At 34.3% G+C, this 25,028-nt stretch overlaps 1 protein-coding gene across 7 annotated transcripts in view; it reads right to left on the reverse strand.

Annotated features, from left to right (window-relative positions):
- WDFY3 (WD repeat and FYVE domain containing 3) overlaps window positions 1-25,028 on the reverse strand; it is a 264,009-nt gene that overhangs the window by 120,559 nt on the left and 118,422 nt on the right. For 6 of the 7 annotated variants that reach the window (XM_067736490.1, XM_067736495.1, XM_067736492.1 and 3 more), the window contains 7 exons: window positions 24,303-24,489; window positions 22,428-22,594; window positions 13,861-14,328; window positions 12,853-12,954; window positions 9,129-9,322; window positions 5,236-5,693; window positions 3,307-3,390 (listed from right to left, as the gene is read on the reverse strand). In XM_067736490.1, coding sequence (XP_067592591.1) covers window positions 3,307-3,390; window positions 5,236-5,693; window positions 9,129-9,322; window positions 12,853-12,954; window positions 13,861-14,328; window positions 22,428-22,594; window positions 24,303-24,489 — 1,660 coding nt within the window. The remainder of the gene's footprint in view (window positions 1-3,306; window positions 3,391-5,235; window positions 5,694-9,128; window positions 9,323-12,852; window positions 12,955-13,860; window positions 14,329-22,427; window positions 22,595-24,302; window positions 24,490-25,028) is intronic. The other variant, XM_067736494.1, reaches the window with a different exon arrangement.

The raw sequence follows: 25,028 nt of genomic DNA on the forward strand, positions 1-25,028 counted from the left end.
CACAAGAGCAGCTTGGGAAACAGATGCTTTAAGTCACTGATTTAGTAGCAAAGAACTGGCACTGCCTTTTTTTTTTTTTTTTTTTTTTGAGTACCATTCTCTTTTTAACAGAGATTCTAGGAAAGTATTCAGCTTCACTTAAAAAAAAAAAAAAAAAAAACACATGTGCGCTACTGTTTAAAGTCAGCATATCCTCCACCTACTCTTTTCCACTCCCTGTTTTTTTTTTCTGTTTTTGTTCAGAAAGATTTAATTTCTAAACTTACTACAATAGTTTTCTAAATGTTTATTAACAACAGGTATCCTCCTCCCATGTTTCTCCCTTTATTCTTTAAAATATTTTGACCTAACTAGAAAAAAAAAAAGATTCCTAATTCCTCTATTGTGTAATAGGAACTTCAAACCATTAAGAAATTTCATAAAAATTGTTTTCATTACACATAAAAACTAATGCAATTTTGAGAAAAAACATCAATTCTAATTGTATATTCTAGTTACAGGCCTTCCGAAATTATTTCTTAGTTGCCTGATTTAATATACATTTGAACTTAAATTACTGATATGTATAGCTAGGAAGAAGTCCTTTATGTCTTTGGAAACTGAACTCTACTAATATGTAACTATTAAAGTAGTAAACTTTTAAATCTTATATAGAAAAATATTCTAATGTAGGAATTATATTATTCTTCTCAAACTAGTAAAATACTGCAAACATTGTAGAAATCTAAAGTATGGTATTTATTAAGTAAAATTAGGTCTATTTTAACAGCCATTATATAACATTAATTCTTACTAAGTCACTTAGGTATTACCACTTTTTACATTTAGAGACTGTGGTAAGCTTATTAAATTGGTAACTACCAACCAAGACCTAACCATTTGCAAAGACAGGATAAAATGACATTGCAAAATTTAGTTAATTTTTATGTTGCAGTTACTTTTAAAGCTTAAAGAAATCGCTACTTAATATTTCAATCTAAATTCTCATATATACTTAAGACTTATCTACCTCTTTTGGGAATATATACTGAAATATTTAAATTCTGAATTTGCTTTGCCTTAATTATCAAGCGTGTATAGGCACTAAGTAATGGACACCATGTTCGAAAGATAACTAGTACTCGCCACCTATTTTGCAATTGCAGATATGTTCTGAGAGTCTTGATTACTATTTTGTATTTTGTTTTCACCTCCTCTGACTGTGATTGAATATTGTTCAGCATAATTCTGTTCCATTATTCCTTCTGAATAATGAAAAAAATTTTGAATTTTAGTTTTCCAAAATAAGGTTTCCTAGTTCTTCTTCCTCCGAGTCTTCAAATAGAGAAGAATCTCCAAGATTTTACTTGCCAGACAAGTATCACAAGTTGAAATTTCCTTAGTACCTTAATCTCCACAAGCCATAAAACTAACATAATGTTGGTTTTTCCTTTTGCAAACAAAACAAGACAAAACATGTTTTGCCACAAGAAAAAAGATGCCCATAAGCTGATGTAATTTGAGATGTTCTTGAGATATTCTAACTTCAAAAATTACTATACTGTGAAGTAAAAAAAGTTTTTATTAGCTTATGATTCTTATCACTGAGCAAAATGTATGTAACCTGACTAGAATGGCAAGCTACACTGATCTTATTATTAGCATGAACAGCACTGGGAGCTTCCTTGGGGTAACATCAACTTGTAAGCCTGATTAGAATTCCCATGGATAAGATACACTCAACTACAACTGCTGATTCAGTGACAGTTTCCCCTTAGGTCAAAGACAGGACATCCTTATATGTAGCTATGTTGCAAAAGATGAAAAAATGTTTTTGATCGAAGGCCTTAAATAACTACCATATAGAATAAAATGCTGTTTTCCCTTTGTCAAACTACTATTTAAATAAATAATAGGTTCTAATAGATTTTTAAATATTTGTCCCCTTAATCTGTGAATCCCTATTGAAAGTATTGTAATTTTTGGTTAATACTTAATGAATTTAAACACAGCAATTTTTAAGCCTTTACCATGTATGATAGAATCATAAATATGATTTTTTTAATGATTAAAACTATTTAGTAATTGAAACTATTTTTCTAACATCCAGTAGTTTTCTGGGATAGTAAGCACACATGAATCTTGCAACACAAAGTATACCTTTTACCTTATTCATTTTAGCAACAGAAAAATATACTAGGTCAACTCAAATTGATTTCATAATATCTTGAATCAAGAACTGCTCTTACAAAAACAAAAAAGAAACAGTAGTTTTTAAATACAAATACATTGAACAATACTAAATTCATTTAACTATGCCATGATTTACTAGAAGAAAATGAGCTGTAAGCCCCAGTGTAAATTTAAAAGAAAAGGAAAATATAAGCCCATATACCTAATGAATATAACTCTTAAAATATATTGAAATACCAAATTTATAACAAATACTTCAAATTTAGTACTAAATTAACCACAACTGTGTTCAAGTTTCAAAATCTGAACAACAGAAATAAAATTAAACAACAACATAGCAGAACCTCAGGATTCATTTTTAAAAAGCCATAGTGGGAGAGAATTAATACAAGACTTAAGGACTTGCACTTGCTTATGAGGAAAACAGGGGCAGGAAGAGTATTTGGTGCCAAGTGCACAGACTACGATCATTTTAAGTACAGGTCGCAAATGGAATCTCAAATGGATCTTAATTGTACTCTTGTCAATCAACTGCTGGTTCTTTATAGTCATAAGCATTATATATGAGGTAGACTACATCAGTTTAGAAAGAGATTTACACACAACTGATGAAAACAGGAGCTAGGGGAGATTTTTTTTATTCACTTTTTCAAAGGTTAGCCTGCATCACATTTCAACTGGTTGAACCCGATTGAGAAAATACACATTTCCTCAGCCAGTGCTGGGATGTTCATTTTGAAGTAATACTAAAAGCCAAAGAATGATCCCAAGCACATTTAAAGTGAAAAGAAAAGGGAGAAAAGTATTCTAGTTAAAGAGTAGAGGCATTACATCCTCATTTCTAAATTAATTTTAATAAAATACATGCTGGTTCTAAAATGCATATTTTAGTCCAAATAATAGAGTTGGATGACAAAATGCTACATGTCCTTCATATCTTCATAGCATCAACACATTTTACTCTCATAAATACACTCAGCAGAAGCTGACAGTTTTAAAAAACAAAAACAAAGATATCAAATAGAAAGAAAATAATTAAAGTTACAAAGCACAAAATCCACATTAATATATAACTGAACACAGAAGAAAAAAACCCACACAAGTAAAGATTGACTTCTGTTATTAGATCAGTACCTTTTCCTGGACAAAGCTGGTGTACCCCAAGGAGAGGGGAGAGAAGACTCACTTGTCAGGCAAGGAGGGATCTGTTCTGCACGACTACAGACAACAAAACAGGGTGGTTTAGAAAGGTTAGAACAGGACACAGTTGATTGGCAGTTGGTTAGTTTCACAAGAAATACCAGTAAAAGTTTAATAGGGAACATCCTCCATACTCAGCGGGAACAAGGAACAAGACTACAACACATGCACTGAGGGAAACAGAAAAGCATGCTTAAGGCAGATGCTTATTCATTAATGTTAACATGTAACATATTTGAAAACAGAGTACTATAGGCCTTGTTTCTTGAGGAAGCAAACTAAAAATAAGGTATACTAACTAGGATAAGTTAGAAAACAAGGGAAAAGAGGTTGAATCTAAATACACAAAATTTAATTTTAAAAAACACCTTATTCCCTCAACACTACACTCTCCCATGGTTTCTGTAAGTTAACAATATATATCCATTTTTATTTTCAAGGCAGGGAAAATCTGAAAACCTTTTTTACATTACCTGTGTTTTCTATCTGAATACTAAGGCCAAAGAAATAATAAGAAACAAGAAACATCTCAGTAGGTATTTCAAAGTAGATAATTTTATAGTTAAGGATATAAAAGCTTTTAGCTCTACCCAATAGAGTTACTTGCTTTATTTATGGGGCCATTATAGAAACGATTCACTTGTTTTATGAAGTAAAACTATGGTAATGGTTAAAAGTGATAATGCTTGGGGCAAATTAGCAGCATGATCAGCATGATCACTCTCACATTATTTTCAAAGTGAGAGCTTAATTGAAAACACACTTTAAGAACTGAAAATAAGTGATTTAGGTAAAGCAGACTTATGATCTTAGAAACCTGGATTTTCCACATCATAGATTTTATCACAATATGTTATTGTTTATTCATGTGTTTGTATTTAAGGTAAAGGATGGATATAACCAAAGTAGCCTTGTGCTGAGTTGCACCCTCAATGCCTAGCATGATGGCATGCGATAGGTGTTTGTTAAGTACTTATTTAATGAAGGAATGAGTAAATTAATCTGATGGACTCTTGAACTATCAATGTCTCCCAGGGAGATGTATCATTTTTTGAGGATTATAAAATGTTAGGAATGATTATGAATGTTGAGACTATATCATCTGTCTGAAAATACATGTAATCATAACTATGTTCTATTGATAACTAATATCAGTAAGTCTGGATGTACCTAACGTTCTTGAGAATAAAGAGGAAAAAGAAAACATAGGAAACACCACCATGAAAAGTAAACTTCAGGGACTTCCCTGGTGGCGCAGTGGTTAAGAATCTGCCTGCCAACGCAGGGGATATGGGTTTGATCCCTGGTCTGGGAAGATCCCATATGCTGTGGAACAACTAAGCCCATATGCCACAACTAGTGGGCCTGTGCTCTAGAGTCCACGCACCACAACTACGAAGCCTGCGCACCCTAGAGCCCGTGCGCTGCAACTACTGAGCCTGCGTGCTGCAACTACTGAAGCCCGTGTGCCTAGAGCCGGTGCTTCACAAGAAGAGAAGCCACCACAATGAGAAGCCCACGCACCACAACGAAGAGTAGCCCCCGCTCGCCGCAAATAGAGAAAGCCCCCGCGTAGCAACTGAGACCCAACATGGGGGGGAAAAAAAGTCAACTTCATTGAAACTGCTCCGTTAACTGCATAGAGAGCTTAACTCTAACCTGGTTTTACAAATAATACACAGATGTCCATGCTGAAAAGCTTAAGATCAGAGCAATAGTAATATTCACAAATACAGTGATAAGTAAATGAGAGAGAAGATTCATTTGTTTTCATTTTCTTTCAGATTAAATTATAATTTAAGCCTTAATGTTGAAGTCATACATAGTATACCCTTTAATTCAGAGCACAGAGCAGAGCCATACCTGTCAAAAGAATCTGTGGCTACTTTGTAGAGATAAATAAAGAGTTTACTGCAGTGCCGTAGAGTGGGTGACACTGAATCCATCAAGATTACGTCTTCCTCTAAAAGTCTCTGAAATGGCTGTGTATTTGAGGGGAAGACATTCATGGGGCTTATTTTTCTTAGGTCTGAGAAACAGCCAAGAAATCGAACGGCATCTGCCAACTTCTCATACTGAATCTCTGTTTTGAAGAAATGAGAGTTGGCCGGCTCATAGCGCATTGCTGCAGTCAATGTGCAGAACACAGTGTGGAGAAGTTCAAACACTTGATTCTGGTTCACTTTCTCCCAGCCATTCTTGGGTGGTGAGCTCAAAGATCTTTCCATAGCAACAAGCAAGGACGTAATGTACACAAATCCTCCAACTTTCCTAAAAACTGTTCTTGAACGATGGCTTTCTCGAAGGACTGACAGGAGGGCCTACAGGGGACAAAGAAACAACACAAACAAACACAAATTTATAATTCAAATTAAAGAAAAATAACTGTACATGAATGTCAAAGGGGAATGCCATTCTGTGAACATCTGATATGAGTATTTTTGTCATTTACCGAATAAGCAGTCTTATGAAGCATGCCAAATATTTTGCTAATTAAAAAGTGCCATATTAAAAGCAGAAGATCGTTTTAGAAAACACTATCGCATATTGCTTTTGACAGAATAATGGATATATCCAAATCCTGGCCGAAAAACTTTTCCTATATAGTTGATGAATAATGACATCAATGAATTCAGTGATTTTTACAAAGTAATTTTATTAAATAAGTAAAATACATATTCAAGTATAATTTTACACAATCATGAAAACTTACGACTGTGTGTATACAAAATGATTTATTCTAGAAAGGATCAGAGAGATGATCAGGGAAGCCAAGAGCTGAAGTATTCCGATTCATATAAAATGACCATATCCCGATGCTTTGGAAAGAGCAGTCACTTCAGAGGAGTTATTAGACATTCTCTCTTGCAAAGTGAACTGCGGCCTGAGGGCTGAAAGCATGCTCTTTCCCAGAATAGCTGTTAAGGCCAAACAGGTAAAACAATCTTTTATAACTATAAGTTATTTTCTGAAGTGTCATACTTTTAACATAGTTTATTATTAAAAATAACACATTATAAAATTACTTAACATTTTATGGGGCACTTACTATGTATTAGGTATTTCTTTAAGTGCTTTAATACATTAGCTTATTTAATTCTCTCAATAATCCTATGCATTGGAACTATTATTATCCGCACTTTAGAGATGAAAAATTGAGGCCCCACGTGGTTAAATAATTTGCCAAAGGCTTATACAATGGCAAAGATAGGATTTAAATCCAGGCAGTCTGATTCCCCTACTCATGCACTTAACCATGAAGCTATACTGCCCAAACAGCAATTCGAAATCTGTTTGCAGATACACAGGCTCCTTTTCCCTGTTTCAGCAACTGAAACACCATGAGAACTTAATTTTGCTTAAGATACAATTTACAATCTTCCCAGTCATTACATTTGAAAAGGCCATTTTATTAAAATATCTCATACATTTCTAATAGTATTTGCAAAAGGGAAAAGCTAAATATTCATATATATAATTACCTTTTTCAAATATACTATTGATACTTTAGAAATTATGAGATTCCACTGTACATACCTATACCTTATTATTTTAAAAGACAGAAAATGTACAATCTGTATATGTAAATAAAATTTAGAAATACAGTGTATTTCTTCCATTATTCTGCAGTTAGTTTCATTTCCGTATCTTCTCAAATTTAATAAACTGTACTCATAATATCAACTCCTATTTACAACAAGACTTCATAACTTTTTGTTATTTTTAAGCATCTTATAACCTAGCCTGAAGGTTAAATGCAAGGGCTAGAGTTAGAACGCTTGGGTGGAAATTTTGACCCCAACATTAAAAATCATTTCACTGTGGTCAGTTGCTTAACCTTTCTGTGCCAGAGTTTCCTCTTATGTAAAATCTAGACAATAATAAGAACTTACTTTACAGGAAATACATGTAAAACCCTTAGCAAAGTGCCTGGCATAAAAACCCATAACCATCATCATCTTCAAAAACACACTGGGGAAAAACTGGACATGTATTATTTTATATATGAGGAAGCACGAGTTAGGAGTCAAAGTAATATGTACAAAATTGTATCGCTGGTCAGAATTATGATAGGGGTCAGAAAAACAGTGCTTATTAATCCTTAGTCCAAAAGTACTCTATGTTGTGTGTTTCTGGATAAGTTCACCTCCTACTGCCTCAAAACTGGTTACTCTGTTGGCACTGTGACATTATCACAGCATAATCTCAGTATCTGAACATTTCAGATACCATGAATAACTTAATATCCTGCTTAAATCAATAATTAATGATAATGTAGCAAATGCCAAAGTTACAAGGAGATATAGATGCAAGGTGGTTAATTAGGCAAAATCATCAGCTACATATTCACTCCATTTGCATAAATCTAATGCTTACAATTCAAATTTGTACATTGGCAGAATTATAAAATACTACATATTACAAATTAAACTACATAGGTCTGTGGTTGTCTCAACTGAATGGAGACAGTGAAAAGCAATTCTGAATGAAGCAAAAATGGAAACTGAAACTGGAATCCCAAATCCTCCTCGCTGCTTTCCAACACTACTTCATGCCCTCAAAGCAGTGGAATGCTGGAGCCAGCTCATACTGGTCTGGAGAGCCAACAGTTTTATTTTTGGAATTCTGCATACCAGTTGTTAAAAACATAACCATAATTAAAAATTAAGTTCTATAAATTTAAAACTAAATTAATTATTGCAAAAACAAAAGTGGTAAACACTCAAAACTGTATTTCTTATTTTCTATATTTTATTATTATTTGTGCCCTTGAGATATTATACAATGGGGTGCTACTGTATACCTCTTCCCAAGCCACATTCAGTAACACATTAGCTGCCTGAAACAGGTCACAGTGGGAGTATTGACACCATGGAAATCAGTAAATGCAGCAATATCAGGACCCCCTCCTGTCTTCCTCCTGTCTCAGAGTCAGTTACCACCATTTACCAGAACAACACTGTTTCAAAATTACAGGTCAGTTAATTGCCTCTTGTTGGCTTTATCTACCAATATTTTACAAATCCAATTACAAAGGTACCAAGAAAGGAGGAAAATGTATGTTTAAAAAGCTGGCAACCTTAATGACTTTTGAAGGCACTTGTTTTTACCCCACAATCCCCTCAAATATACAAATGTTCCTCAATATTGATATGCATGTGGATGTCTTCCTTGTCTAAGAGATAAATTGTGGTCAGATTATTCTTGCTTTTAAGTTAAAATGCACACTCAAAATTGTCATTATGGGAATTCCCTCGTGGTCCAGTGGTTAGGACTCCTGGCTTTCACTGTCAGGGCCTGGGTTGAATCCCTGGTCGGGGAACTAAGATCCCACAAGCTATGCAGCCAGGCCAGAAAAAAAAAAATTGTCATTATGCTCAAAACAGGGTGAAACATACAACAGCATAAAGAAAAACACACAAATTTCTCATTATTGATGAGAAATTAACTGAATAAAGCAAAAGTTTAATAAAAGAAATACATGATTCTAGAAGGGAGCTATACTTCCTGTCATGTGTGTGCCAGGAACAGGGTGAGGGTCCCAGGAGAGGAAGTCAGAGGGAAAAGAGATAGCTGTCATCCCCAGGGCCCTTGGAGGTCAGGTTAGAGACACTGGCTTTTCTTCAATTATTATTTTGACATAATTTTAGACTTGACGAAAAATTGCAAGAATAGTTCATAATAGTTTTAAGTCATTTAAAAACAGCCACAGATTTTAGTAGTAAAAATCATACCAACACACTTATCAAACTTACTCTTAGGATGTCAGTCTTCAGCTGCAGTTCTGTTGGTGGGGCTGAGTGCATCAACCCCAGGAGCGTGCCCATGTCATCATCCCCATTTGGAGAAAGCACCAACTGCTGGATCATCATCAGGGCATGCTGCCGACATTGTGGGTACCTTACTATATTATGTGCACATCTTGCACCTCCAAATTCTCGAAAAATTCCTTGGAGGAAGGAGAAAAAAGAACAATATGGGCTAACTTAAAACATCCTAAGCCAAATGAATTAAAACCTGATCTTTTTGTAGAAAGAATAACTCTGAAGAATGCACATAAAATCCACCCAGCTATTTCACTTTTCAAATTACAATAGAAAAATCTCCTTTTAAATTTACAATTACAATACAATACAAAACTGTGGGTTGTCAGCAAAGGCATATACAAATTTTCGTAGATTTCCTTTATGCAAGAATACCCTGGGGCTTCCCTCGTAGCGCAGTGGTTAAGAATCTGCAACTAAGCCCACGCGCCACAGCTACTGAAGCCCATGTGCCTAGAGCCTGTGCTCTGCAACAAGAGAAGCCCACACACCTCAATGAAGAGTAGCCCCCGCTCACTGAAACCAGAGAAAAGCCAGAGCGCAGCAACGAAGACCCAATGCAGTCAAAAATAAAATAAATAAATTTGAAAATAAAAGAAAAGGAGAGAGAGGGAGCAACTGTAAAAAAAGGAAAAAAAGAAAAAAAGCATGTCCTGGTATGATCAACATGTCCAACTTCTCCAAATCTAGACTATTCGGAAATTTCATAGGTAGATACCAAAGAGGCCAATATTTTTATGTAGAGGCTTTACTGAACAATACTTGAAATAAGTTTAGTAAAAGGCTTTTAGGGGCTTCCCTGGTGGTGCAGTGGTTGAGAGTCCGCCTGCCGGTGCAGGGGACATGAGTTCGTGCCCCGGTCTGGGAGGCTCCCGCATGCTGTGGAGCGGCTGGGCCCGTGAGCCATGGCCGCTGAGCCTCCGCGCTGCAACGGGAGAGGCCACAACAGTGAGAGGCCCGCGTACCGCAAAGGTAAAAAAAAAAAAAAAGGCTTTTAGATGAACAATATTCCAAATAAATGAGGTTTAAACTGAACAAGGCTTCTAAAACAGTAGCAAGAAAACAATGGAATAAATTATTCTGCAATGAGAAAAATTACAAGGAACCAAACTTTATTAGTTAGTAGAGCACACAAACAAAAAGAAGACAAACGCTATAAACAGAAAGCATTAGGCACTGCTCTGTCCCAAAGGCTTTACGTAGATTGATTTATTTAATCCTCACCCCCTACTACACAGATGAACATATGAGACACACAGAAGTTGAGTAACTTCTCAAGAAGTTGAGTGGCCAAGGTCAGCCATACAGCTAGCAAAAAGCCAGCAGGATTTATGCCTATATAGGCGCGTTCTATAGCCTGTGCTTTTGACCATGAATGATACTATTCTTATGTCAAATACCATCTTTTGAGTATATAAAAAAAATGGACCAAGTGATCTAAATCATCAATTAGTATTTCCTCCAAAGTAACTGTTCTATCCTTTATACGTTCAGAGTACCTTGTATATGCCACTATTGTAATAGTTTGTATCAAACCGTCTTAATATTATTTGCTTATATATTTGGTCCCCCGTTAATTTGATTTCTTTTTTTTTTTTTTTTACGTCTTTATTGGAGTATAATTGCTTTACAATGGTATGTTAGTTTCTGCTTTATTTCCTTCTGGTCTGTGTTTCAAAAAGTGTTTCCTGAAGGAATAAATGTCAAGTATATTTTGTGGAAGTGGCCACTGTTCTCTCTATTTAGTGACTTTCTATTTGCTAACTTCATAAGAATTCTATAACCTTGAAGTGAGTGTAAGTCATGTGCCTGAGATTTAGCACATGGAAGGCCAGGTTTATTTACTTCCTGGTGGTCAAGTAGTGCCCATTAGACAATCATAATAGCTAATAATTTTTGAATACTTACTATGAGTGAAATACTATTTTAAGTGCTTGAGATCACACAGCTAATAACATCTTTCTTAAGAAGGAAAAGACAGTCAATAAGAAAAGAACTTTGTGAAAATGTCTGGCATGCTGGGAGATGGATTAAGCGACATTTGGTCTTATAGGGTCAACTCTTCAGTGGAATTGTTCAGTCTCTTCCTATGTAACTCTAGATCATGTCATAAAAAGCTAATTTGCAAAATAAATTGTTAGTACATCCTCATTACATTTCTATTTCAGCTAACTAAATTTAGTTAGTGGAAATAAGGAGATTATGATACCACAGACAAAATGTTAGTATCATACCCATTAAATTTTATCACACTTATTGTTTGTATTACCTTCTAAATTCATTCAACTCTGTACTGGCATTTACCAAAACTGTACTTAAATAATTACTTATACAATTATGTGTTTACATCTTTCTTTATCAGGTTGTAATTCCTTTGGGGCAAGAATTATCCTTTTTTGTGGGGCTGCCTTGGGTCTTCGTTGCTGCGCGCGGGCCTTCTCTAGTTGCGGTGAGTGGGGGCTATTCTTCGTTGTGGTGCGCGGGCTTCTCATTGAGGTGGCTTCTCTTGTTGTGGAGCATGGGCTCTAGGCGCGTGGGCTTCAGTAGTTGCCGCACGTGGGCTCAGTAGTTGCAGAACTAGGCCCTAGAGCGCACAGGCTTCAGTAGTTGTGGTGTGTGGGCTCAGTAGTTGCAGTGCGCGGGCTCTAGAACACAGGCTCAGTGGTTGTGGCGCGCGGGCTTAGTTGCTCCGTGGCATGTGGGATCTTCCCAGACCAGGGATCGAACCCGTGTCCCCTGCATTGGATTCTTAACCACTGTACCACCAGGGAAGTCCAAGAATTATCTCTGCATTTTGAACGCCTAGCATGGTGTCTAGGACACATAATATATTTTATATGTTGCATGTTGGGCTCCTCCGCATTCAGGCAAATAGGCATGCATTTGTGTGTTTGCTAGTTCATTTATTTGTTCATTAACTCATTCATTTCTAGCTTGCCATAACACTTAAAATACAATTCAAGTTCCTCAGCATGGCCTAAAAAAGCTCTATATGATCTGGGCTCAGCCTACTCATCTGAACTCACCTCCTCATCACTTATTCCTTTCAAGTTGTATTGACATTGGTGCCTGGGAGGTTTCTGACATTGGCTGAAATTTTAAGTAAACTTTTTCAAAAGCAAGTGTGATATTTTATAAATACAGTTGGACCGTTTATTAATGACAGGTAGAAAAAGAATGAAGAAAAGTTGAGATTAAAGATAAACAAAAGATTTACTGAATCCATTTTTACCTGGGAGAGGCAAGTTTTATTCTTTTCAGTATTTCCCTAAGGTTGTAACATTATAATACTCTGACTTGAATTACTAAATAATTAAGAGAATCACCATGTTTTGGAAAATATTTAAATAAGCAAAGTTATTTGATGAAGAGTCTGTACTATATAAGTAAAAAAACAGAAAAAGAATACTTCAAACACAAGGCATACAATAAAATATAAGAATATATTTTGAAGTAATAATAATGTTATATATTTTGCCATTCATAAACTTAGGAAGGTCAAAAGTACTGCATTTCTAGAGATATGATAGTGCCATCACTGAATCAGTAGTTTTTCCTCTAAGAGACAGGAGCATTTCAGAAGCAAGAATCATTACAGAAGACAGACCAGAGGTAATATCCTCCCAAAGCATTTGCTAGAAAATTTTCTAATTACCTGCATTTGTGTTTGATCCTTGAAGAAGCACTGTCAAGGTCTCCATGACCAACAAAGCCAGGTGTTTTTGGTCTTCAAATGAACTATTATTTCTTGAGTCCCCTAGGAAAAAAGAATTAAAGGTCCAAATCACAGAAGTTATAAGCTTACTTTTTTCTGGATTTAGCATTTTTTAAATAATTTTAAAAATAATTCCTATCACTTTTACCATCAACACAACTTACATAATACAGCCTTTAAAAACGATACACATGTCTACCAACTACCAAAAGTGAAGTCAAAATCAATGTTCATAGATTTCATTTTGGTGTGGCTAGAAAGCTAGAGCTACCTAACAAATATTAAAAAGGAAAATGCCAATCAAAGTAAAATGTATCCTTCTCACAGGTGCTTTCCTAATCAAGGAGGTCAACAGAAGAATGCTAGATTTTAATGCACCAAAGAGAATGAAGAGTTTATGAATAGTGCTGTCTATTCAACTTGCATTAATTCATTCAACATGTTTAATACTAAGTGCCAGATACTACTATGCTTTAAACAGATTTATCAGGAAGGACGAAAAACATCAAATTTAAGGTACCTAATGATAATACATATGTGTATATATAATATCACTAAAAAGATATATTTATTTGCTCTCTATAATTAATAAAAACATTTCAAGGCACCTAAACATCCCAACTGTTTCTAGAAGCTTTTTTTATTCCCTCTTAGAAACAAAGTAGTAGACATTGGTCACGTGGATCATAAATGTTTTCCTCAGTTTTTACCTTAAATTCTCTTCCACCACGACATACTTCTGTACCCCCCAACCCCCTGCCTTTCCCCAATTCCCTAACGGAGGTTGAATGAACAAGTTAACCTGTGGGAAACATTCACAAGGATCTCATAATAAAGCACATTATTAAGTAATTCAAATCAATAACAAAATGACAGGCAAAACATGAACAAAACACCCTGCTCAAACCCCTTTGTCAAATAAAAATAAAATTATGGAAAGTGCTTTACCTTGTTCATGTAGTGCCTGAGTTGGATCCTTCAAGAGGGCAGCATATTTGTGCAAAAGGTTTACCATGACCTCCAGAAGGCCCACCTCCCTGAACACATCTTTAAATATGTAGTCATGTCGTGTAAACTTAAGAAGTGTTTTCATTGCAATAATGCTACAGTGGTAAGAAGAGCTAGATTTTAAGAGGATGCTAACACTAATAAGTTCTTTACAAGGGATATAATTTAAGCTAAAAACGACAAACTCCAGCATCTCGAAGTATTTGTTTTGTACTTCTGGGAGTTTAGAAATCTTTTCTGCAAACTGTGACAGTGTGTGCTGTGACTCTAGGATGAAATAATTGGCATTGTCAGCCATGTAAATATTTGTGATGGCATCAAGAATGATGTGGGCAAGGAAGTTGGTTTTTGCTTTTAAAAATGCATTCTGAAGAACTGCAAAGGCCTGGACGTTTCTCACACTGTGACCTAAAATAGAAAACAAGAACACAAAAGTCAGTGCTATGTGATATTTTCAACATGGCAAACAAGTCTATTTATTTATTTTTAAAATATGGAATTTAATAAATTTATTTATTTTTGGCTGCATTGGGTCTTTGTTGCTACACGCAGGCTTTCTCCAGCTGCGGCGAGTGGGGGCTACTCTTCGTTGTGATGTGCTGCCTTCTCATTGCGGTGACTTCTCTTGTTGTGGAGCACGGGCTCTAGGCGCGCGGGCTTCAGTAGCTGTGGCACACGGGCTCAGCAGTTGTGGCTCGCGGGCTCTAGAGCACAAGCTCAGTAGTTGTGGCGCATGGGCTCAGTTGCTCTGAGGCATGTGGGATCTTCCTGGACCAGGGCTTGAACCCCTGTCCAATGCATTGGCAGGCAGATTCTTTTTTTCTTTTTTTGGTAAGCAAAATAATATCTTTATTAATTTAATTTTTAACACCTTTATTGGAGTATAATAGCTTTACAATTGTGTGTTAGTTTCTGCTTTATAACAACGTGAATCAGTTATACATATACATATGTCCCCATATCTCTTCCCTCTTGCATCTCCCTCCCTCCTACCCTCCCTATCCCACTGCTCTAGGTGGTCACAAAGTACCAAGCTGATCTCCCTGGCAGGCAGATTCTTAACCACTGTGCCACCAGGGAAGTCCCAAAAGAAGTCTATTTAAACAGATTATGAATTGTAACGTCTATCAACTATTTACTAAGAATACATCCTGTTTTCACAAAAGGTCTTCTTTGTCTTCAACAGGTTCAGTCATTTAATTAAAAATAAATAACACTAATTAAGCTTTTAATGCAGCATTATGAATATTCTGATTCCAGAATAGTATATATTGAAACATCAGACTGTTTTAGAAAAAATAAAGCAAATTATACAGGTCTAGGCTTCAGAGTTTGGAAATGTGCAGGAGTGTTACTTTTTATTAGCTGTAAGATTGACCTTGACTATAAGAACAGTTACCTCTCAATGTGAAAAGACTTTCAGGCTGAAGAGGTAACAGGCATGAGAACAGCAAAAATGGCAGTAGGAAAACAGGAGGGGAAAAAAATTCTCTAAGTTCCAGTTTTACATTTTTAATTATAACATTAGAACTTTCATGAAATTTTAATTCGGAAATTTATTTTGTTTTCAAGCTGGAAGTGCAATTTGTTTACATACACATTTGTTAAAGCAATTTATGGCCAGCTACTAGCTATATTTATAAATATCTGATTTTCAAACACACCAACTAGAAAAAACAAAAATCTGTATATAATAGCTCCTGTGAGGCAAATTAGTGACAATCATTATAAAGAAATTAACATAGGAAATATGTGAGGCAAATGAAAACAAGCGTTTGTCTATAAAAACTGTCCCCAGGTTCACAACCATTAGGAATATAAAGCATTTGCAAGAGTGACCAAACAGTTAACACAGAGCCTTACAGAATCAGCTGCATTTTAGAAATAGGATAAACACAGAACGAGGAAAAATATAAAATGGGTTAGAAAGACTGCTCAGAAATTCTGGTTTGGACATTATCTGAAAAATGCAAAGATTTAAAAAAATCTTCAGTCTATACGTGACTTTAAATTTGTTTGTTTATAACATACAAACTTATTCCATGTGTGCCAAATATCAAATCCTTACTTCCAGTTCCTTATTAATGTGATGCTTGCTCTTTTTGAGTACATCTTTACTTTTTATTACCTGCAGGTAGTCAAAAACCAAGCTTTGATAGACTGATGAACATACAAATGTACAAGTCTGACTACGTGTGATTAATAAGGTTAAAGAATAACTCTAATCAATATTTTGCATCTTTGGGCTATATGACAATATCATTTCTCACCATAAAGAAAGGAGTTAGAAAGAGCTGAACTTAGGGTAATGTGGGAAAATTTAGATTTTTCCGAGTTTAATTTTCGTGATCTGGTTTTAAGTGATGTCACTGACAAAACATAAGGCATGGGGCTTCCCTGGTGGCGCAGTGGTTGAGAGTCCACCTGCCGATGCAGGGGACACAGGTTCGTGCCCCAGTCCGGGAAGATCCCACATGCCACGGAGCGGCTGGGCCCGTGAGCCATGGCCGCTGAGCCTGCGCGTCCGGAGCCTGTGCTCCGCAACGGGAAAGGCCACAACATTGAGAGGTCCGCGTACCGCCAAAAAAAAAAAAAAATGGATAAGGCATATTAACCACCAACCCCAAAGAGCTGAACTGAACACAATATGTAAAAATACACACAATTAAAAGTCAAATGTAAAATGTGGTAATCCTCGCATATAAAGATAACAGTAGAAATGCAGTGGTCAGAGGAATTTTGGCTCTTTGTAATTTCTTTTTACTTACAGTAAGTAAGTAATGAATCTGCTCTGATTCATTACTTACTCCTTAATCCCCCTTTTTATCCAATTCATCTAGGGGCCATTAGCAAGTAGTTAAAGTAGGTTGATCAGAGTAAATGACCAAGGAACATCAAGACTAACTGGTCTCCAAGACCAGCTTCAAGAGCAGAGCATTTTAACCAATGCAATCAGTCTTATAGTAACATGTAAAATTCAATCATTCCTGTGACTAATCCAGAAAAAGATTCTGTAATATTATTTCCAAATTTAGTACACCTTATATACAATGAAACTAAACAGAATCTAATAATTTGGCTTTCTATCAGGAAAAACGATCTAAAGGAATGTCAGAACTCTAATTCCAAAATTAGTGGCATACACATTTGAAGTGTTGATGGTATCAGGAGTAATTATTCAGGACTGTCATAGCCATTAAATTCCTACAATATTTAATTGGGAAGGGAGCATAATTAAATCTAAAAGATAATTAAAAGATTGCTCTATATGAGACAGGAATATCCCCTAAATATTGACACATAAATACTCTAATATTTTAACTAAACAGATATATCCTGTATAAGTTTCAAAATTTGCATTAACTGACTAAAATCTGTTTAGCACACAAATAACTAAAATAAGAGTAAAGTAAGGAAATCATTCTAACAGATGACAATCACCATCTCATTACTCTCAAGTCTATATAAGCAGAAACAAAAGAAACTAATTATTCTAAGGTTTAGAAGAACAAGTGTATATACAACAAAGAATAGAGCTTTCCTATTTTCAGAATCTAATGTAAAAGTGAACGCTTGAAAAAAGAGCTTATATGACACAAGCATAAGCAAAATGTAAAATGAAGTAAGAATAAAGGTCTGAATAAAGAAATGCAAGCATTCATTCAGTAAACACACACTGAATATTATTTTTCAGATTCCAAGTCACCAGAGTTAGATTCCATGCAACACTGCAGAGGACGGCTCTGAGGAGTAGAGATGAATAGAAAGGTGAACAGTTACAAAGACACCTATGGTAATCCAGGTGAGTGATCTGTACAGCCTCAACTAAGGTAGTGGCAGTAGGGCTGTTACCAGAAGGGAGGAAATTAATAAACGTTTAGGAAGTATAAGACAGAAAGTAACGAATGAATTACACATGTGAGTGACCAATCAGAATGACAGCTGGCTATAGACAATCCTCAGGGTTATACTCCCGCAAGCCAGCTGAACATCAGCCCTGGCCACATTGGCATCCAATATAAAGTGAACCAGAATAGATAAAAAGCTCTCAAAAGTAAACCCATGGGGCTTCCCTGGTGGCGCAGTGGTTGAGAGTCCGCCTGCCGATACGGGGACATGGGTTCGTTCCCCGGTCCGGGAAGATCCCACATGCCGCGGAGCGGTTAGGCCCGTGAGCCATGGCCGCTGAGCCTGCGCGTCTGGAGCCTGCGCTCCGCAACGGGAGAGGCCACAACCATGAGAGGCCCGCGTACCGCAAAAAAATAAAAAAAGTAAACCCATGATGAACAATGCAAGGCACTTTGGTTACTAGCGTGAACAAAAATACGAGAAAGGAAAAAATACATTATCCTTTTATATTGGTTAATGTGTTATGAGAATTAATATGTTACAAGACAATGTTTGTAAAGGTGAAGCCACAGAAAAGTTCTGAAAAAGACAGGTATGGTCTTTTTTTATGAAGAGATATATTCTCTATTAAACATGTATTAAAAGAACTCGCTGTGTTTAGGGAACAAATTTGGAAGCTATGAATTACAGAGTACAACCTTGCAAAGATGTTTCTAGCATAGTTAAGGTAAAAAACCACCATGGCGTTGTTATTAAACAGAAGGACTGCTACATTTTTCTTTAATTTCCTTCTTTAGAAAAATCTATCTGCTGGTGAGGATACAAAGTTTTATAAAAAGCATTTTCTATATAATATAGAAACGGGAGTCATTTTCAAGCTTTAACATACACACACAGATACATTTACCAGCTTCACTAATAACTCAGTCTACTTTTTCTTTTAAATTTTATATTTCTATACTGTTTCACTTGACCTAAAATCAGCAGTAAAAATAAGGTAGGTAAACTGTATCTATGTATAGAGCAATATAAGGCAGATATATTCATGTTTTCTCTTTTAAATGTAATTATCAATGAATGGGTAAAAATTCCTTGGTAACAGGAATTTTCTTTTCATAGATAATGAAAGGGAAACCAGTGACGTCAAAGAAAATATTCCCCAAAGTACCGCTAAGAAATAACTGACAAAAAGTATGATAGTGTCAAATATATCAGAATATACACAGCTCCAACTTATAAATAATCCAGACCAAAGAGTTAAAATCTGTAAAGGACTATCACTGCTTCATTCTATCAATGTTTAATAAACATGGCCTCATCACAGCTGGATTTCCTCATCTCCATTCCTGTGCAATAGTCCATTATCTCTTCTATAAACTACAACAAGCAATCCAAAATGAAATTACAAAAACAATTTTATTCACAACAGTATCAAAAAGAATAAAATATTTAAGAATAAATTTAACAAAAGAATTGAAAGTTCTATACAATGGACACTATAAAACATTGCTGAGAGAAAATACTAGGACCCAAATAAGGGATAGTTGTATGCTCATGAATTGAAGGACTCAATACTGTTAAGCTGTCAAGTCTCTCCAAACTGATCTATAGATTCAATGTACTCCCAACGAATATCTCTACAGGCTGTTTTTTTTTCGTTTTCAATAATTGACAAATTATTAAATTCATATGGAAGTTCAAAGGACCTAGAATAGCCAAAATAATTTTGAAAAGGAAGAACAAAATTGGACAACTTAAATGACTCTATTTCAAGACTTTAAAGATATAGCAATCAAGACCATATAGTATTGGCTTAAGGACAGACACATTAATGGAGCAGAACTGAGACAGAGTTCCAAATGTATCGTTAAATAATCTTTTTCAATAAACAGTCCTAGCACGTGTGCATATCCGTATCGGGAAAACAAACAAACAAACCTTACTTCCTACCATATACAAAAATTAACTTGAAAGGTATCATAGACCTTAGTGTAAGAGTTAAAATATGAAACTCCTAGAAGAAATCAGGAGATCTCAGTGAATTTGGGTTAGGATTTCTTCAGTATGAGGCAAAACCCACAAAATATTTTAAAAGTGATAAATTGGACTTCATCAAAATTAAAAACTTGTGATCTTCAAAGATATTACCAAGAAAAGGCACAACAAGACTAAGAGAACATACTTACAAAATGTATGTATCTTATAAAGGACTTATCCAGAATATCTGAAGAACTCTTAAAATTCCAGTAAAACAAACAATCCTATCAAAAATTAGACACAGAGATCTGAACCAAAGTAGAGACACAGACAGCAAATAAGAACATAAAAAGATGCTTGAAATATTTTAGAAAAAGGCAAATTATATTTTAAAAAAGATACTATTACATACTTGAATATCTAAAATTAAGACTAATAACACCAAGTGTTTCTGAGGATGTAAAGCAAACTTTCATACATAGCTGATGTGAATGCAAAATGGGACAGCCACTTTAGAAAACAGTTTGGCAGTTTCTCATAAAGTTAAACATACATCTACCATATGAATCAGTAATTCCACTGCTTGGTATCACCCCAAAGAAATGAAAACATATGTCCACACAAAGACTTGTTTTATACGAAAGTTTCTGGTACATTTATTCATGACAGTTAAATAAACACCATCAACTGCTGAATGGATAAACAAATTGCAGGATATCTAAACAATGAAATACTATCCAGAATTAAAAAGGAACTTCGGATATATGCAATAACATGAATAAATGTTGAAAATGAACAAAGCCAGATACAAGAAACTACATAATTTATGAGTCTAGTTTATGAAATTCTAGAAAGGGCAAAACCAAAGCAGATCCGTGGTTACCAGGGCAAGGGGATAATGAGGGGGGGGCACTGAATACAAAAAGGAACAAGGCAACGTTTAGAAGGATGGTAATATTCCATATCATGATTATGGTGGTGACAGCACAACCACATATATTTACCTAAACTCATCAAACTCAACACTTAAAATGTATACATTTTAATATATACAAATTATACCTCAATACTGCTGACAAAAAATAAAATATATTCCACATTCCCTTTATGTGGAATAGAACTATCTACTTTAGCCTGTATAATAACTGTACAAAGTAGGTCATGGGAAAGAGATAATTTTAAGTTATAAATGAAACTTAAAATGATCTAGCTTGACCCATTCATTTTATAGAATATTACATCAATGTTTCTGAAGAAGAAATTGATATCTAGAAAGGTTACGTCACTCATGATTACCTGAATTCTGACTCTTAGGGCAACGTCCTTTCTAGCTAACCTTGTTTTCATAAACATGTCACTGAATTCTCAAAATAACCCCCAGAGGTGCTAGGTTATGTATGTATCATCCTTGTTATGGATCAGGCAGACATATGAAGAAGGTTAATTTAGATGCATTAATTATCTCATTATAGTAGTGTAATTTCAAAATTATACTCTGTAACTAAATATTATGTCAGTGTTACAAGCAGATTGAGTAACCAAATGAAACAATGAAATCTAAAATAGGATATATATTGCTGAGCTATTTTTAGTTTGAACTCATAGAAAGAGTTAATTGTAGAATACTCAAGCTAGAGTCTACGAATTAGAAGAGTTAATTTAATATTGTTCCTTAATATTAAATAAAATGAAGCCTTGAACTGCTCAGTAAGATATTCCTAGATTTTGCTTATTTAAAAAGTTCTGTATAACCTATACACTGACAGTACATCTTATGGAAGTTTGACAACTTCAATCTAAGTTGTGACTTTTCAATATAATTTTCTCCAGTAAATTAAATTTAGGATTTTCTAGTATATCTATTTATTCTGACTTAAAAATTTATAACTGCTAGCTTCTATGTCATAAAATACATAGATAATGTACTGTGAAATTTAAATAACCAGACATACTGATATTTTTTGACTAGTTAAATTTTACATGCAAATATCATAATTGTATTGAATACTTAGTATGTAACAATAATGTGAAAGGAACTATTAGAGGCCTGTGGGCTCAGATTCTTTCAGAATGGTTATTATGCATTTAAAAAGTGAAAATAAACAATAAAACTAGCTTGCACTCTTACATAATTAAATGTTATTAATTATACAATAAATTTTCTTAGTAAAAGATCACTAGATGAAGAACCAAAGTTAGGAAATCTGAACTATAAAAATTATTCTCTGACCCGAAAATATGTAATGTAACTTCTCTGTACCTAGGTTTGCTTAAATAAAATATAAGCATGTACACCTGTGTTTTCTATATACCTCTTACATAAAGACAGGTATAGAGATCAGAGTGTGAATCAAGTTCCATCCACATAAATTGGAAATGTGTGAGTGTCAACATTAGACAGAGGCATGTTTGGATTATTAAATCGTTTGAACATTAAAATGAAATACTAAAATATAAATCTTACTGCTTTAAAAAATATTTTCATATTATATTCAAGTATTTGATCTGCTAAAGACTGTCACTCAAGAAATTATACCACAGAAAGCACCAACTTTAATGAAAAACAGCATATTACTTTTCTATAAATAACATAAATGAAGAGCAATCAAAATCTGGCTAATTCATTCTTTCTCTATTTCTTTGAGTGGCTCAGAATGGGGGGGAAAAAAAAAAAGACTCACCTTTGCCTGCAGGCTGAGGTACTGCAAATCCAGGCAATAAAAAGGGTGCCCCTGTGGTAATACCAGCTGGTTTTAGTTCACTGACACCATATGTTGTTAGGGAAGTTATCAGATTAACCAGATCTTTCAAGGCATCTTTGGATTCTGCCTCTTTTGCTTGTTCCAATCTAGGAAAAGTATGATTTAGCAAATATATTTTCTCTTGTGTTGTATTTTCAAATTTAATAAAGAAAATTTCAATTTTATATGCAATACATAAACGTATAGAGTACTACAAGAAGTTTCTTCTTACATTTTTTCCTATATGAAAACATACTATTTTTATAAATCCACAAATTTTATTATAAGATATGATGGTGCATTTGAAAGAAATTATACCAATAGTCGGGACACCTGATAAATGCTGATTTTGCCACTAACAGTATTATTTTAGGTAAATCACTAATCTTTGGTATAGAAAGTCTCTATAATATAAAAGGATTAGATTAAATATCTCTTAAGTTCCTTAAGGCTCTAAGGTTATAAAAGTTTCACTGTTTATAACCAAAAACCTTATCTACCATTTCTTTCCTAAGAAATTTTCTCTGTTAATTTTTTTTTTAACATCTTTACTGGAGTATAATTGCTTTCCTCTGTTAATTTTAAAAAGTGAATTCCTTGGCAAGATTTGTAAGACTTTACCTGTATTTCATTAATTAATTCAAATACTCGCATTAGAATACATTTAAATAAACTTCTGAGAGTCTCTAACAATTTTTGAAAAGTCTTAATTCCTTTAAGGTTGTCTCTTTTTAATGTGAAAAGTTTTAATAACATTTTCATACCATACACAGAATGTTGTAACCTGTTTCTTTCATTAACTAGTGTTATGCACATGCCTCTCCGTGTTAGTATAAACTCGCAATAGATATGTTTTTAATGGCTATAGAGAGCCAACCGTAGATTTGGGGAGTGGAGGGTGGGACAGCTAGTAGATACCAGAATTCAGGAGCACTAACATGCATAAAACTTTGTGTGCCTTAGAATTATATCTTTAGGATCAATAAACATAAGTGAAATTATTTTGTAAATGAGTGTAAGGCTCTTGAATTCTCAAAGGACTGCATCAATTAGTAATGTGAATTAGTTATTTCATAAACTTTCATATGTCCTCGTTTGGAAATTAGGATATATATGCAAGATTATATTCTTGGGGGTTGCCTAGTATTAAGTAATGGCAATGAGGTCAAACTGGTGTTAGAAATAAAGTTTACAAAATAGTGCTGGTTTACAGTAAATCAAATGATTTAAAAATAATTAATGGCCCAGGAACAACTATCAAGACAAGAGTATCTTCTTCCTAATAAACTTGTAACCAGCCATTTTCCCAGTATATACATGGAACATTTGGGATGAAAAAGAAGGCTAGTGAAACATTTTTAGACTGACATTTGTTTTATATATATATTTGTAATGTCTCATTCAATCTACAAAATTACTCTTGTTATTAACTACATTAATAGTAACACTGGAGTTACTGGTAAGGAAAATCAAAAATATAATTAAGCAAGAAGAGTTTACACTTCAGGAAGATGTTAATTAGTTCATTCAAACTCTTCTCCCTCAGCTACTAAAGAAGAGCAGATTTCTTCTTCACATCTAACTATTGACTCCACGTTTGCAGCCTACATTTTCCAAATTAACTCTAAATTCGTACTTTGAACTCTCTTGACAGAACAGGAATAAAAAGAAGTGATTAAAGCTAAGAGGATAAAGTATACATTAAATAAGTGATTGGTTGATTTCTTCTTCCCTATAAGCCCAAACTACATTGTTTCCTTTGATGAAAAGACTAAGTAGAAATTTAAAATATATTCTTAAATTATGGGGTTTTACCTAAGCAAGAGATCACAAAGGAAACTGTATCCTTGCCATATCCGAAAATCATCCAAAAGAGTTTGGGAAACATCACTGGAATCTTTGAGGAAACAAGAAAGTCCAGCAAACATTTCAACAATTTCTAGGGGAGACAGGTCATCTGATTGCTGCATATTCTGAACACACGTAGATAAACATTCTTTTTCTGTAAAAATAAAGAACTGAATAAGTATATATATGTATAATTTGTCAACTGCTTAAGAAAATTTCCTTCATTCTTAACTGGTGTTTAATAAAACATTAAATTTTAGTGTATCTATAAAATATTGTAAGATAAATGTTACACATTCTAAAAGCCAATATAAGATTCAAATTGACTGAGAAAGCTCTACCTCTAAGTAGTAAACAAAGAGTAATACAGGAAGTGTTAAAAATTAGTTGACATTTATTACAGTTTTTACATCATATTTAGATGTTTTACTATTCAACAAAATGACTGCCTGCTGACATGACATTTTTGATTTTTATGAATATAGTAAAAAGTGGAAAAAATAAAAAAACTATCTTCTAAGTTTAAGAAGAAAAATCTACTAATTAGTTAAAAGTTATAATTAGAGTGAATATAGACTACTGACATACAAAAATACTTAAGGAAATAAAATTTTAAAAATTATGTTTGTACTATATATTTACTACTTTAAAACACAGTTATACCCCATAATAACTTTTGGGATTGGAGGTGTT

Source organism: Pseudorca crassidens, chromosome 4, assembly GCF_039906515.1.
Source record: "Pseudorca crassidens isolate mPseCra1 chromosome 4, mPseCra1.hap1, whole genome shotgun sequence".
NCBI lineage: Eukaryota > Metazoa > Chordata > Mammalia > Artiodactyla > Delphinidae > Pseudorca > Pseudorca crassidens.